This window comes from Lepisosteus oculatus, chromosome 4 (genome assembly GCF_040954835.1).
Source record: "Lepisosteus oculatus isolate fLepOcu1 chromosome 4, fLepOcu1.hap2, whole genome shotgun sequence".
NCBI classification, from domain to species: Eukaryota; Metazoa; Chordata; class Actinopteri; order Semionotiformes; family Lepisosteidae; genus Lepisosteus; species Lepisosteus oculatus.
The window spans coordinates 59,775,815-59,788,546 of record NC_090699.1 but is presented as its reverse complement, the minus strand read 5'-3'; the positions used below and the strand labels follow the sequence as shown (position 1 = coordinate 59,788,546).

Here is a 12,732-nt window from a genome sequence, read left to right as displayed (position 1 = left end):
CAGTCAAGGTGGCTCATGATACTACCAAGCAGGACAGGAAGGTCACTCTCATTTATTTGTACCTTTAAGCCTGTAAACAGTATTTAAAGTTGTCTCTATTTTCAGCAAAATCACTAAAAGCTCCAGAGAAAAAAGTGCAAAGCCTACTTCTTTTCCTATTAAGAAAGTCTCAAAGTGCTGACATTTCTAGCATTATGGTAAGAAATAAATTGAAAAGTATAGATCTGAAAATTTGTGGCAACAAATGCTGTCCATGCAATAATCCAAGACTATGAAACCACCTTCAGATCGAAGAAACGACTGCTCAGACACTCTAATTGTCACTGCTAAGTCCACCTTTGGAAAAGCACTTTGGTATCTTAATGAATTGTTGGCTTGTACAGGGGTTTTGCTGTCCCAGTGATGTAGTGTTGGTGTTTTTCTCTGGTCATACTTCATTTAATAACTCTCCGCTTGGGAGTTCCAGATGCTCTCTGCAATAAGGCGCAAAATCTCTATGTGCTGAACTATCGACACTTTGACAAGTCAGGGGCACGCTGACTCTAATCAGTGTAATTTATTTGGTGTGTTAGATTTTCCTTTGCTTTTTTCATGACACCAGCAAACTTCCAACAAATTCTCACATTTATTTTAAAGATGCATTCAAGGTGATTTCTCTGTACTGCACGCACGGGATGTATATACAGTATATGAGACTATTTCACCGAGCCTGACTGATTTATTTCAGAGTTTCTAATATTGCTGGAGTAGTTATTTTCAATTGAACTAAAGGTTTTGCCTGCTTCTAAAACTGGCAAGACAGCTGAACTCCCAGAATGCAGTGCCCTTGTATGTAGCACTTCGACAGCAAGTACAGAGGGATGTAAGAGTAAGAGTAAGAGATACAGGAAAGTTTAAGCTTATCCTGCTCTTTTTGAAGTAAGAAAAATGGTTTGAGAGAGAGAAATAGTATGGGGAACATAAATTTACATATGGTATAATAGCATATATCCTCATAATGTGCTCCAGAGTTTCTCGGGCGCTTCTTACTTTTTTGACAGACATAGATGGTTACTGATGCATAAGTTTAAGCATAATTCCTCCTCAGATTTCTGCAGAAATTATTAATTTCTCCTGAAAGAAGTGCATGCAAGCAAAAGCAAAAATTCGAACCCTGTGCACGCCCATATTGCAATGCCTCAGACTCTATTCTGATGTATATTGTAATAATAAGGGTATCAACACACCACTGTTGAATGACAGTTGTTAGAAATGGACTTTTCTACAGGAAAAAAAAAAACCAGAGGGAACACAAAGGGAAATACTAAATTCACACTTCTTTTTAAAGACATGCTGTACTTCCTGATTGACTGAGGTGTTAGCTATATATCTTAATGTCACTTTGTATTAGAGGTCTCCTTGACACGGTAGAGGAGATCTTTAGTTGTATATCGGTTCTGTATGTTTTCAAGACACTGTAAACTAGAGTTATTGAAAGCTGTTTGCTCTTATTTGGTTGAATGAAAGGTAAGCTCTGATGGTTGTTCTACAGGAGGGTGTAAAGGGTGAAAAGATCAGCAGCTTGCCTGTCTTTGAAATGGACCCAGATAAAATATCAGATAGACTAAATTTAATTTGTACTGCACTGTAAAGACAGAAGTTCTCATCAGGACAGTTAATTTTGTACTTGGAATGGTTCTGCAAGTGATATACAACTTTGATGGCAGTGAAATGTCTGGTTGCCAGAGACAGAATAAGATGTCATCTGCATATAAACTGGTCTTATACCACAGTGACCTTGTTTGGATTGTAATCATGTCTAAATTTTAAAAGGCTCAGATATCAATCCATTGTAATTACCTGTGCATCTGTTTATGTGCATTGGATGTTAGTTCAGTAAACAAAGTGCCACAGGAACCTAAACTTTACTAAAAGCCCCAGAGAGTATTTCAGTTGCTGCAGGAAACAAGGGTCTTGAAGTTTTCACTTCAGTCAAATTTGTCTTTTGTGGAGTAATTATTTTATTAACTACAACTGTGAGCACTTCAATCATATCTAGATTCATTTGTTGTCTATATAATTGCTGTAAATAGATCCAATTGCCCTTTAAAACATCATCTATAAGACCTCAAAATAAATAAAGACTTCTGGAAATAAATAAATTGAGTAAAACTTTAGAAAGGCCTTTGTTGTTGACTTAAAAATATTTACATTTAATAAAGCCAAAATGAATAGTAAGTTTGTATTAGGTTTTGTAGTGCAGACTGTAACATATTGCTTTGAGAAAGTGACAAAATGTAGAGCTGAATTTTATTATATGTTGATAACCACAGCAGTGAGAGGGAGCCTTGTTGTTTTTCTGATATCAGTGAAGCAAAGATTTGATTTGTGGAGCATGACATTTTAAAAATCTTAAAGAATTCTGGAGTCATGTTCGGATTATCAGAAATGTGTGCAGAATTGTACAATGAACAATCTGTCAGTCTGTCACCAGACTTAATTTAGCTTTTCTTACTTTTTCAGTATTTGAAAAAAAATCAACATCAAACTCCATCCTTTACATCCTGTTTTGAGAAAGATGTTTTGCTAAAGTCTTAAAACATGTTTTTTGTTTCCTAAGCAGGGGGAAAAATGTTTCCCACCAGTATATACTACAGTCTTGCATCTTGAGAATGAGTACCCGCAGATATGCAATTTTGACAAAACTGCCCATCAAAGTCACTCATCTTTTGAAGATCTGCAGGCTCCTCAGTTTTTCACAGAAGAACTAGAGGGTATTGGATGAATGCTGTGTCTCTTACTCACTGAAAGCGTGCAACTGCCCAGCAAGTCACAAGAGTCACTGGCTCGTTGAGAGCCAAGAAGATCCTTGATGACAAACAGTCTCCCTAGTCTGGCAGTGATCTGCCAATTGTGCACTACTGCCTGGGGAATCCCAAGCACTGACTAATGACATAACATGTTCAAACCAGTAATGGCTGGAACTAATTTTCTGTCATAGAAAACATGACATAGCATGTGTAACAGTGATGCAAAAAGATTATTAAAAGACCCATTTTACCCTGAAATGTTTAAGTTTCATAACTGGAGAACAAGCAAAAAAAAGTGTTAATACATTGTAGCAAAAACAAACTTCTTTAATACCATATGGTGCTCTAAATCTGCTTATCAGAAACAGATGGTAAATATATTCATAGGAGCTTTACTTTCAGACAAATTTTTTTGTTCACTGCAGACATATCTGCACATCTCAATTCTTAAAGATATTTTATCTGGACAAATTTAATTTTCATTGGCTCTTCTAAATTTAAATGCAGCCATTTGAGAAAATTCCTAAATTCATATAGGAGTGTTTGAGTGTTACATTCACTCTTTTCCTGAGTTTCCCTATTATAACTCAGTGGCTATATCTTAATCAGTGCAATTTAGGCAGCCCTCAAATCATAGCACCAGTGCTGTTTTTGTGCTTTCCCAAACACATTTCCTGAATGTTTTGGAGAGCCTGAAATTGCTTTCACTATTGCTCGATGAACATGAAGAGAACCAAACCATCTTCCTACATCTGCAGTCACAGAAATAGCCATTCATAAGGTCTTTATTTACGTATTCGACCTGGATAATCCTACTGATTTTATGATGCCACTTACAAGGTGTGTTGCTTTTTGTCAGGGTGTAATTGTCTAGTTTTCTACTGGAACAAAATGTATTTCATTGACTGCCTTTTTTCCCTTAGCCCCCTGTTTTTCTCAACCTCCATCGAGAGGAATTAAAAAAAGTGCCGAAATCTGCTTTCAGCGACAGCTTTGAACACCTGGTTATTCTTAATCCAGTTAGTCTTAAAATGCATGAGCAATGTTAGTACAATGCTCCTTCAGACATAAATAATTAATAAAATCAGGTCATGCCATATCTTCCTTAGAGTAGAATTCCTGTTATACACAGAAAGAAATAGCCATTTATCATTCTGTAAAATAAACACATTAATGTATAAACATAGATATTTCTATTCAGTTTTGATTGTAGCATGAAAAATTAACAATATTGTAAATCCAGTGGAGGCTCACATTAAGCATAGTGTATACTTACTGTACACACTTTTTCTTTACAGTCTGTATTTAAATATGTACTAAATTTAGCCAGATATATTTTCTCTTTTGTTTTTTGGGGGGAGGGATGCTAAAAGCATGCCAGCAATTATTTATTGCCTGCATATAGACGTTTCCCCTCTATTTTTACTTTCCTGCCCAAGATGGAAAACCTAGTAGCACGACCTTAAAATAGTCTTCACCATGCTGACAGCTGTTCCATTTCTGCTCTAATTATATAATGCTCACACATGACGTCACTACAGTTCAGGTCATTCAACAGTGCATCATAGGAGATTTTTAACAAAAAATGAAATGTCCCAATACAGACCCAGATGGTTCAATAATCAATTTATACAAGATTTCCTGTGCGGGGCTGAGCCACACAAGACTATTGGCTATATTTCCTGCTTTAATCTTCTGTCTTTTTTAACATTTTTAAGGTGCAACCCTCCACTTAATTTAATAGCTGTGCATCACAGACAGCAACCCAAGTATAGCAAGTACAATTATATTCAGGTCTTTAAGATATACTGCACAAAAGTCTTGTGTTGAAAACCGTCTGCCCTAGTGTATTTGAATCGTTGGAGCCCTGTAAAATGTGTGTTTCATCAAGAGCTCATGGACGTATGCCACCTGTCCATGGAAATACCGGGTATCGGTGTACAGATTGGTGGCAATGTGTAAACATGGTCAAGCACTGAACATCATTGTCACGTACTGGACTACTTGCAGGTGGTCAATCATAAGAAACTGGCCTAGGTTGATGCATTAAGCCACCATCCTGCTCATCCTGATAACAAGATAACAATAGTCCACACACTGCCAGCTGCTTTTAAGAGTTTTATGGCTTTATTGGTGGGAAGTCCTAGACAACACCCCTACAGCCGTGACATTGAAGCCACTGATTTCCAGATCTTCAGTCCCTTGTCCAACATATGAAATGCATTTGACAGTGAAGTGCAGAAAGCTGTGATGTCTAGGACACATTAGATTGATACAAATGTGTTCTGCTATGGTTGTAGTGCTATGCATTATGGTGGGATACTTGTCTAACCATGTTTAAGGACTATGTGCAAACTTGTTTTGTACTCAGGTTATATCCTCAGTTATGTACCAATACATGCACTGCATAGGATCTGTTGTTACTGTATGTATTGAACATTGGAACATCGTATTTAAAGTATATGCCTAATATATGTATTTTATACTGTATATCACACATGCACACAGTACAGTATTTAAATATATTTTTGATTAATTTGCTATTCTGCTGTATGTTCAAGATCAAATATGTTGCATTTGAATCCACCACATTTAGTTTGTACTGTTGCTTGTACTGCATTTTTATGAATAGTAAATTCATTCTGGATAAAGATGTTGGCCAAAGTGATAAATAATGTTGTCAGCTTGTAATTCTGTAACACGTGATGGACTCTAGGCTGCATTCCCACTGGTACTGTACTTCCCATCTCCATTTTCTAAAAAAACTAAAGGATCTCAACTTGTTTCAGTCATGCAGAAGTGAGGAAATGGATCAAATGGAAAAAGGATTAAAAGCTTGTTTTAAAAGTTTCGTTTTAAGCTCTTGATCACTCTTATGTTTCTTCTTTCTCCTGTCTTGTCAGATTGAGGTCCAGGACTGCAGAGACACACGGTTTGGAGTGCATCGGTTTCACTGAACAGGTCCCTCTTCATCTCTTCTTCCACCATTCATCTCTGCGCTTTTTTACCCTCGTCTCGTCTCTTCAGGATTAAAACATCGAACCTCAGCTTGGATTCCATGCTTTATGCAGTTTGTATAATAGAACTGGAATGAAAAAAAAAATGAAACAAAATATCATGTGTTGGAACATCCACTTCAGCTTTACAAAATCAACACCTCTGGGAAAAAATGCTTCCTTGCAACAGCAGTGCTCTCTGATATTTATTTATTTTTCAGATTTAATTTCCAGCTTCAAACTGAACCTTATTAGTCGTGTAACTATAATGTTCACACAAAGCAAAAGACACTTCACGGGCACTCAGGTGCTACTTGGAAGAAAAAAAATATTTTGTACAGCACAGTGTAGTTTATGAGACTCTGTTCTTTTATTAAGACAGATATTAAAGTTTCCTATTTGTACTTGTAAATCGATTTGCTTTCAGATTTACTGAAGAAAACAAAAGTTGTTGTAAATCTTCTCAAGAAACAGGGTAAGAACTGAAAACTCTAAATGCCCCCTCCTCCTGCCCCTTGGCAATTTACCAGTGTGGTGAGGCCAAGTGATCCAGACCAGGCTTTTCAAGTGTTTTTAGTTTTTTTATTATTATTTCAAGTCAAGACGTCATTGACCTTTTTATAGAACGTGTGCTCCAGAATTCTCAGGAGGCAGTTAATATATTAGAACTATATTAACCAGCTTAGGTTCTGCTTAATTACAATTACATCAGTTCAGGGTATTTACCTGAATAACAGGATCTAACAACTCAGCTTACCTATTGTTTTTTTTTGGGGGGGGAGGATGGAGATGATGGCTTAAGCCTTTTAACAATAAAGGCTCTTTTTATACATTTATTCTACCATTTGGCAGAAAAGCCCTGCATGCTGCAAATAGTTTTTACAAGAGAGATCTGATCTTGCAGACAGAGCACTAAGCCTATGCCTGTCCTGAGAGTAATAATGTCTAAGTGCTGCTCGCGCTGGATGTCACTTGTCATTTGTGTAGACGCACTGGCTGTTAACATTGTCAGTGATAGTGCATTTTCAAAACTTCTCCCCTATGCATTCATTGAAATTACTGAGCAGTTTAGCTTCCATTGGGCTTAGCATCCTCCTAAAAAAATAAGAGGTATTGTTTTAAATATTGCAAAGACAGCCTGTTCTCAATGAGCTTTATGTATATCTCTGACCCACACTGTATATTTGTGCAGTCAATAATCTTTTCACCAAATTTCAGACATCATTTGCATTATAACATGTTACATGGAGCACCAAATTAATTTTTAAGGTGCATCCTGGAAACATTTTGTCTTGAAGTCTATACATTCAAAAATATGTTAAATAAAGCCAGAATCTTCTAAACCTTCTAACAAGGTTTCTTGTACTATTCAAATTTCCTGCTCATAGGTATCTTTGATATGCCTCTTAGTTAGCAGTTGCATACGAAACAGATCTATTGACTCAGTTCAAGTAGGTAGCTGCATCAGCATGCGTAGGCTTCAAAGGAAGAGGTAAAAGTTTATTCCATGCTGATAAGAAAAGAGGCACAACATTTCAGCTGTGTGATGTGGTGACACACCCGAAGAAGGCTCCATAGCCGAAACTTTGTCTCATTTATTTTCAGCATGGAATAAACCTTTACCGGCTCCTTTGCAACTTATTGACCCTTGTCATTTTTTGCATTGTTTTCAGAGACTGGAATAATGTAGCTGTAACGCCATATTTTGACAATTACTGATTATTCCAGTGGATAAGCTGTTTTAGAAACTTAAACAAAGACCCTAATAGTACTTCATAAAATATTCATATTATTGTTTTGAATTAAGATATCTGAATTAATGTATTATGAACCTCATTGCCTAAGATACCATAACATCTCTAAACAACTGCAAACAAGTCAGCTTGCAGGCAGCAAAATACAAGATTGAGCTAAGAGGCATGAGCTTTTACAAGGATTCTGATGCAGGAGTCATTTTCACTTGAGAGACATGAATCAACACTGTTCCTTGCTGCTGCCAAAGTCCTCTCTCGTGCACTAGGATGTAAGATGACTTTGAAAAATGCATGAAAAACAAAAAGCAAGATTTTTTCTTGATCATACCTGTAATGATTTAAGCTCTTTATGGATCAATCCAGCTCATAGGTGAGAGAAGTTTAGAACAATTTATTTATTCCAGCTCTCACCTCAGTGGTTGGTGTTATTCACAATGAGGAGCTTGTGTCAAAGTAGGATGTAATTTCCTGTGAGTACTGGAAGACAGATATCCATTTGTAGCTGGTAATGATGAAAAATATTGCAAGCAGTCAAGCAGAAACCATATTCTCTGACATGTTCTCAAGCAAATCTTACAAATCTGTGTTATTTTCTGAGAATGGCAGAAGAATTTCTTCTGTCTTTTTATGTGATGGTGAGCAGTGAATATTTTATGCAATTTATATCGGACTTGTACAAACGTACCATGAAGTACACAAAGTCGTATTACTTGTTTAAATTTGAGCCTGAACTCATTGTTAAACTGAAATATGTGTTATGAACGATCATACAAAAATCATTGGAGACAAATGAACATTGAATTTATTGACTACAAATAAATCAGTTCACAACTGAAATGTTTATGCAGTGCTCCAAAAATTAGCAATAGGTTTACAAAATACATTATTCATGGTGTTTCTTGTATTGCCTTTGACTTGTGTCCTTCAGAGTTCAGGGTCTATCTCTAATGGATTCCCTGTGAAGGTATGGGACTGCTATTCAGCAGCAGAATCTAAACGTGAAAAATAATATCAGCAAGAGTATATTCCCAATTTTTGTTTTTGTAAGCTAGTTTAAAAACACTGCCTTAACTTTAGCGTTAAGATGAGACGAAATGACAATATTGTTTTTCCTCCATAGTCACCGAATATATTCCTCAGATAACGAGCAATTTTGATTGAAGTATTTTTTTGTTTTCTTCTAAAGAAATGGTTTAGTTTTATAGGATTTGGCTGGATTCAGATTGTGGGCTACCTACCTTGGGCCATATAACACAGTCATCAAATCCTCATTTACCCACCTCCAGCTCCTATGAAAGACTTAAATTTTCATTCTCATCATTGCTGTAATGCCAGTGTGGATATGTTAGCAATGTCACACTCCAGTGCTGTCAAGCTACTCTCGATTAGTGGTTGTTCTTTCATGAACAATAAGGTTTGTACCTCGCAAGAGTGCTTTCCTGGTAGCTACCACTTGAAATCCTGCCCTGGGTTGCTGGTCCTCTGCCCATCTAAAGAAAAAATGAATCATGAAATGCGTGCCAAGCTGCCTCTTAAGAAGGTAAACTCCTCTAAATGGTGCTTTTTCTCCCAAATCCCTACTCAATCTCGAGTCGTTTTTACACATTGCAGGTCTAGGGGCTACTGTTGACTTGAGCTGTAGCATATCAATGAGGAAGAGGAGTTGATGGAGGAAGCTATGGGGGGCACATCATGTTACAACCAGGAGGGCAAGAGAGGACCTGTGAAGAAGTTATGTACATAGAAAAGTCATGTATCATGAAGCTTCGACTTACTGTTTACCCGAGAAGATTTGTATCTCCTCCTATCAATTATCATTAGTGAGAACCTGTAAATGCAAACCGATGTTTCCCATAGTTACTTCAAAGAGACATTCATGTCTGCAATTACTACTTGTTTCTCAGCCATTACACTTTTGAGTGGACACTTGACTTCAGAAGGACTGAGAGTTGTACAATATAATAGGTAGTGCAAAACATTCTTCACATAACCCTCAAACCTATCAAGACTCCAAGCTGAAGACATTTTGAAGACAACAAAGAGGCAGTCAGTTATGTTTATTTCTCAGCTGTTTTGGGGGGGTTTCAGGTTTTGTGCTTGCATTGAAATTTTCTTATTTGATTTTCCCCCAAAAAAGAGTGACCCACCCCTTCGGGTAAAATCTTCATTTTTTTGCTGAATCTTCCTTCTGCATTCTGTGAAACCTTACAAACAGAGCTCATTGGTGAGGGTGCTGCTTGGGTTATACAAAAGCACAACCCTCAGATCATGATATTCCCCAAGGATCTGAGTAAAGAAAATGACTTTTTCCTCATATGTTTGAATAAACAGGAGAAGGATTTTCTCCATAAGGCCACAAAAACAGGGCTTGTACGGCGTGCTTTTAGGAATGAATTGTTTAAATTGTTTATTGAATTGATTTGTACCATCAACTGGTGTAAGGTTCTCTGGATTATAATTCTTAAACTGAAGATTCAGCTGTCTGGCCTAATGAACAAAATGCTGTGGGACACATCACTCAGTGTGACTGTTTTTTTAAAATCTGTTGCTTCTTGAGTGCAGGGATTTTCAACAAATTACAATGATAATTTCCCGAGAAGACAGCCTATCACGTTGTTGTGGTGAAATCTGTGATAGGCATGAGGTGACTCACAGAAGTATTTGCATCTTGTTAAATGTATATATTCACACATTTGTCCACGTTAACTGGAAAATTATTCTAATTGTTCAAAACAATTATTCAAAACGTTTCTCATTACAATTCACGGTACTACAAAACTGTTTATTTAACCAGTCCACAGAAAAAGGAGCCCCTACAGAATGCACAAACATCCATCCATCACCAGAAAGACACTAATTATTGATAGGGGTTGAGGTTGAGGCAATGAGGAGCCAGTCCCCATGGAATAGGGCACAAAGTGGGACGAACGTACACAGAATACTCAGAGAAATGCAAAGAGTATGCAGGGAGAATAAAGCTGGAATTTCTTTATCGTATTAGACGTTAGCTTTTATTTTTGATTTTACAAATCATTCTTTTTTGTATTTATTTCAGCACGAGTCTGCAAACATACTATTGGAGATAACGGACTACTGCCCTTTATCTAGAGCCTTTTTAAACCAGACATTCAGTGTACTGACTAAATTAAGAAATAAAGCCTGCCAAACAAGCGTCAGTAGAGAACTGCAATCTTGTGAAACCTGCTGATATAAAACCTCTGTTCGTAATGCGCTATGTAGGAAAGGTGAACTGTAGTGCAAGGCCAGTAATAATAGGAGACACGTTCCCTGCCAAGGGGCTGATAAGGTTCTCCTCCACTGTTCTCTCAGGGTAGAGACCATATGTGTAATATGTGAGGGAGGGTGAAGGTTGAAGGCTGCCCAGGGCATCTGAGATACATTTAATGTCAGCCACTTCCATTCTGCAGATTCCTCATTGCCAAGGAAATTACCATCAAGCCACCCTATGTGAAAGTGACTGTTCACAGAATCAAAATTTGGGGCATATCTTTCAGAAACCACATATTGGAATATTTTAATGATTGTTGCTGTACATACATATATATATATGTATGTATGTACAGCATGACTTTTCCTTAGCAAATTCATCAATAAAGAGAATAAAACAACGTTGTTCCAGGTTGCTTGTGCAACAGGGCTCATTTTATGTATTATGAGCCTGTTATGGTGGCATAACTCTCTGGAGCTTGAAAAGTATTCCAAACATGCTGGGGTGCCTGACACGTCTTCAGTGAGTTTATTTTGTTGCGTGGGCAGTGAGTCTCTGGCTGGGAGATACCTGAGAGATGACAATCAAATTCCATCTAGGGAAGAGGTGCACGAGCTACACACACATGGCAAAACGGCTTCATTTTCTCCAGCTTACTGTTCACAAAGAAAAGCAATCAACTGGTTAACCGATAACCAATTATTCTGGGATGATTGCATTCAAATCTTCCAGTTGATAACTATGGAAGGGACTTTGACTGATACCAAGGCCACATTGCACAAATCCTCCTGAACATCACCCCACCCCCCTCTAATGAGTCCTACAATTACAGAATTGGAAAGATGTCGATCTGCAGAATTAAATGCTAAAGGTCAATTTATTATGCGATATTGACTGAATTTGCTTTTTTCTAATGATATGTCATTTGCTAAATGTTGCATTCTCTAGTGTGGTGTATCAGGATGCCTTAGCAGGCAAATGAAGTCTGAAATAAGATGAAGTCCCTGAATTTGCCATATTGTGCATTCTACAGTATTCCTTTTAATCACAGGATCAATTAGGATTTCACCACACAAATGGTTATTCACTCATTCGTTTATTTATTGTATAAAATAACAGGAGATGAGTTCCAAAATTTGGATGTAACTTCAGATTTTGAAAATCTTAAAAAGTTTAGTATATTTTTTTTAATAAAAAAGCAATAATAATGATTCATTAGTAGAGAAGTAGACTTGTCAGAAGAAGAATGCACATTTGTAATTGTAATAAGCTTCACTGCACAACCACCTCAAGTGAAAACAACACAAACAGACAAAGCAAAACTCCTTCGGTGTTTAAGAACATGCATTCAGTCAATACCAGGCACCTAACAGGTGCAGAAAATATAGTACTTCAAATTTGTGTCTGAATCCTTCCCACTTGCCAGATGATGTGTCACTATCTAGATGGAGTTGAAGTAAGCTTTGTCAGACAGCTGATGACTCATTTTAGGAGCACCACAACCATGTAATCACATGGGTTTGTTTTTCAAAAGCAAAACTGAAAACTCTGTTGGCGTTATGGATGTGTTGACGCACACCAATCGACTTGAGACATGTGCACATTTTCCCAGCATGTTCATTCAACTGATTATTTTATACCAATCTTTGTGTGCCAATAAAATCCAGCTATTCTTAGACCCTCAGATCTTACCACCAAGAAGCATTAGGTAAAGGGTCTGCCATTGGAGATTATAGAAATGCATATTATAAATAATTTAAATGTCACCCAAGCGGATTAATGAGCACATTTCCCTAAACCATTAAAGATTTTTCTCAAACCCAGTCTACGTTTTTGAAAATACAATTTCATACAAATTCATGCACTGAAAGAGACCAATACTTGCATCAGAATTCTGTTGTTTTTTTTTGCCAAAGGACTGCAGTTGAAGTCTAACAGTAAGTGCCAAAAGGGAGAAAAAAAAA

The 12,732-nt window shown here is 37.0% G+C and overlaps 1 protein-coding gene across 3 annotated transcripts in view; it reads left to right on the top strand.

Annotated features, from left to right (window-relative positions):
• Positions 1-5,836, top strand: part of lhfpl4a (LHFPL tetraspan subfamily member 4a) — a 75,576-nt gene extending 69,740 nt beyond the window's left edge. For all 3 annotated transcript variants that reach the window (XM_015348364.2, XM_015348362.2, XM_015348365.2), the window contains one exon: positions 5,693-5,836. In XM_015348364.2, coding sequence (XP_015203850.1) covers positions 5,693-5,746 — 54 coding nt within the window. In that variant the 3' untranslated portion in view covers positions 5,747-5,836. The remainder of the gene's footprint in view (positions 1-5,692) is intronic.
• Positions 5,837-12,732: the final 6,896 nt, after the last annotated feature.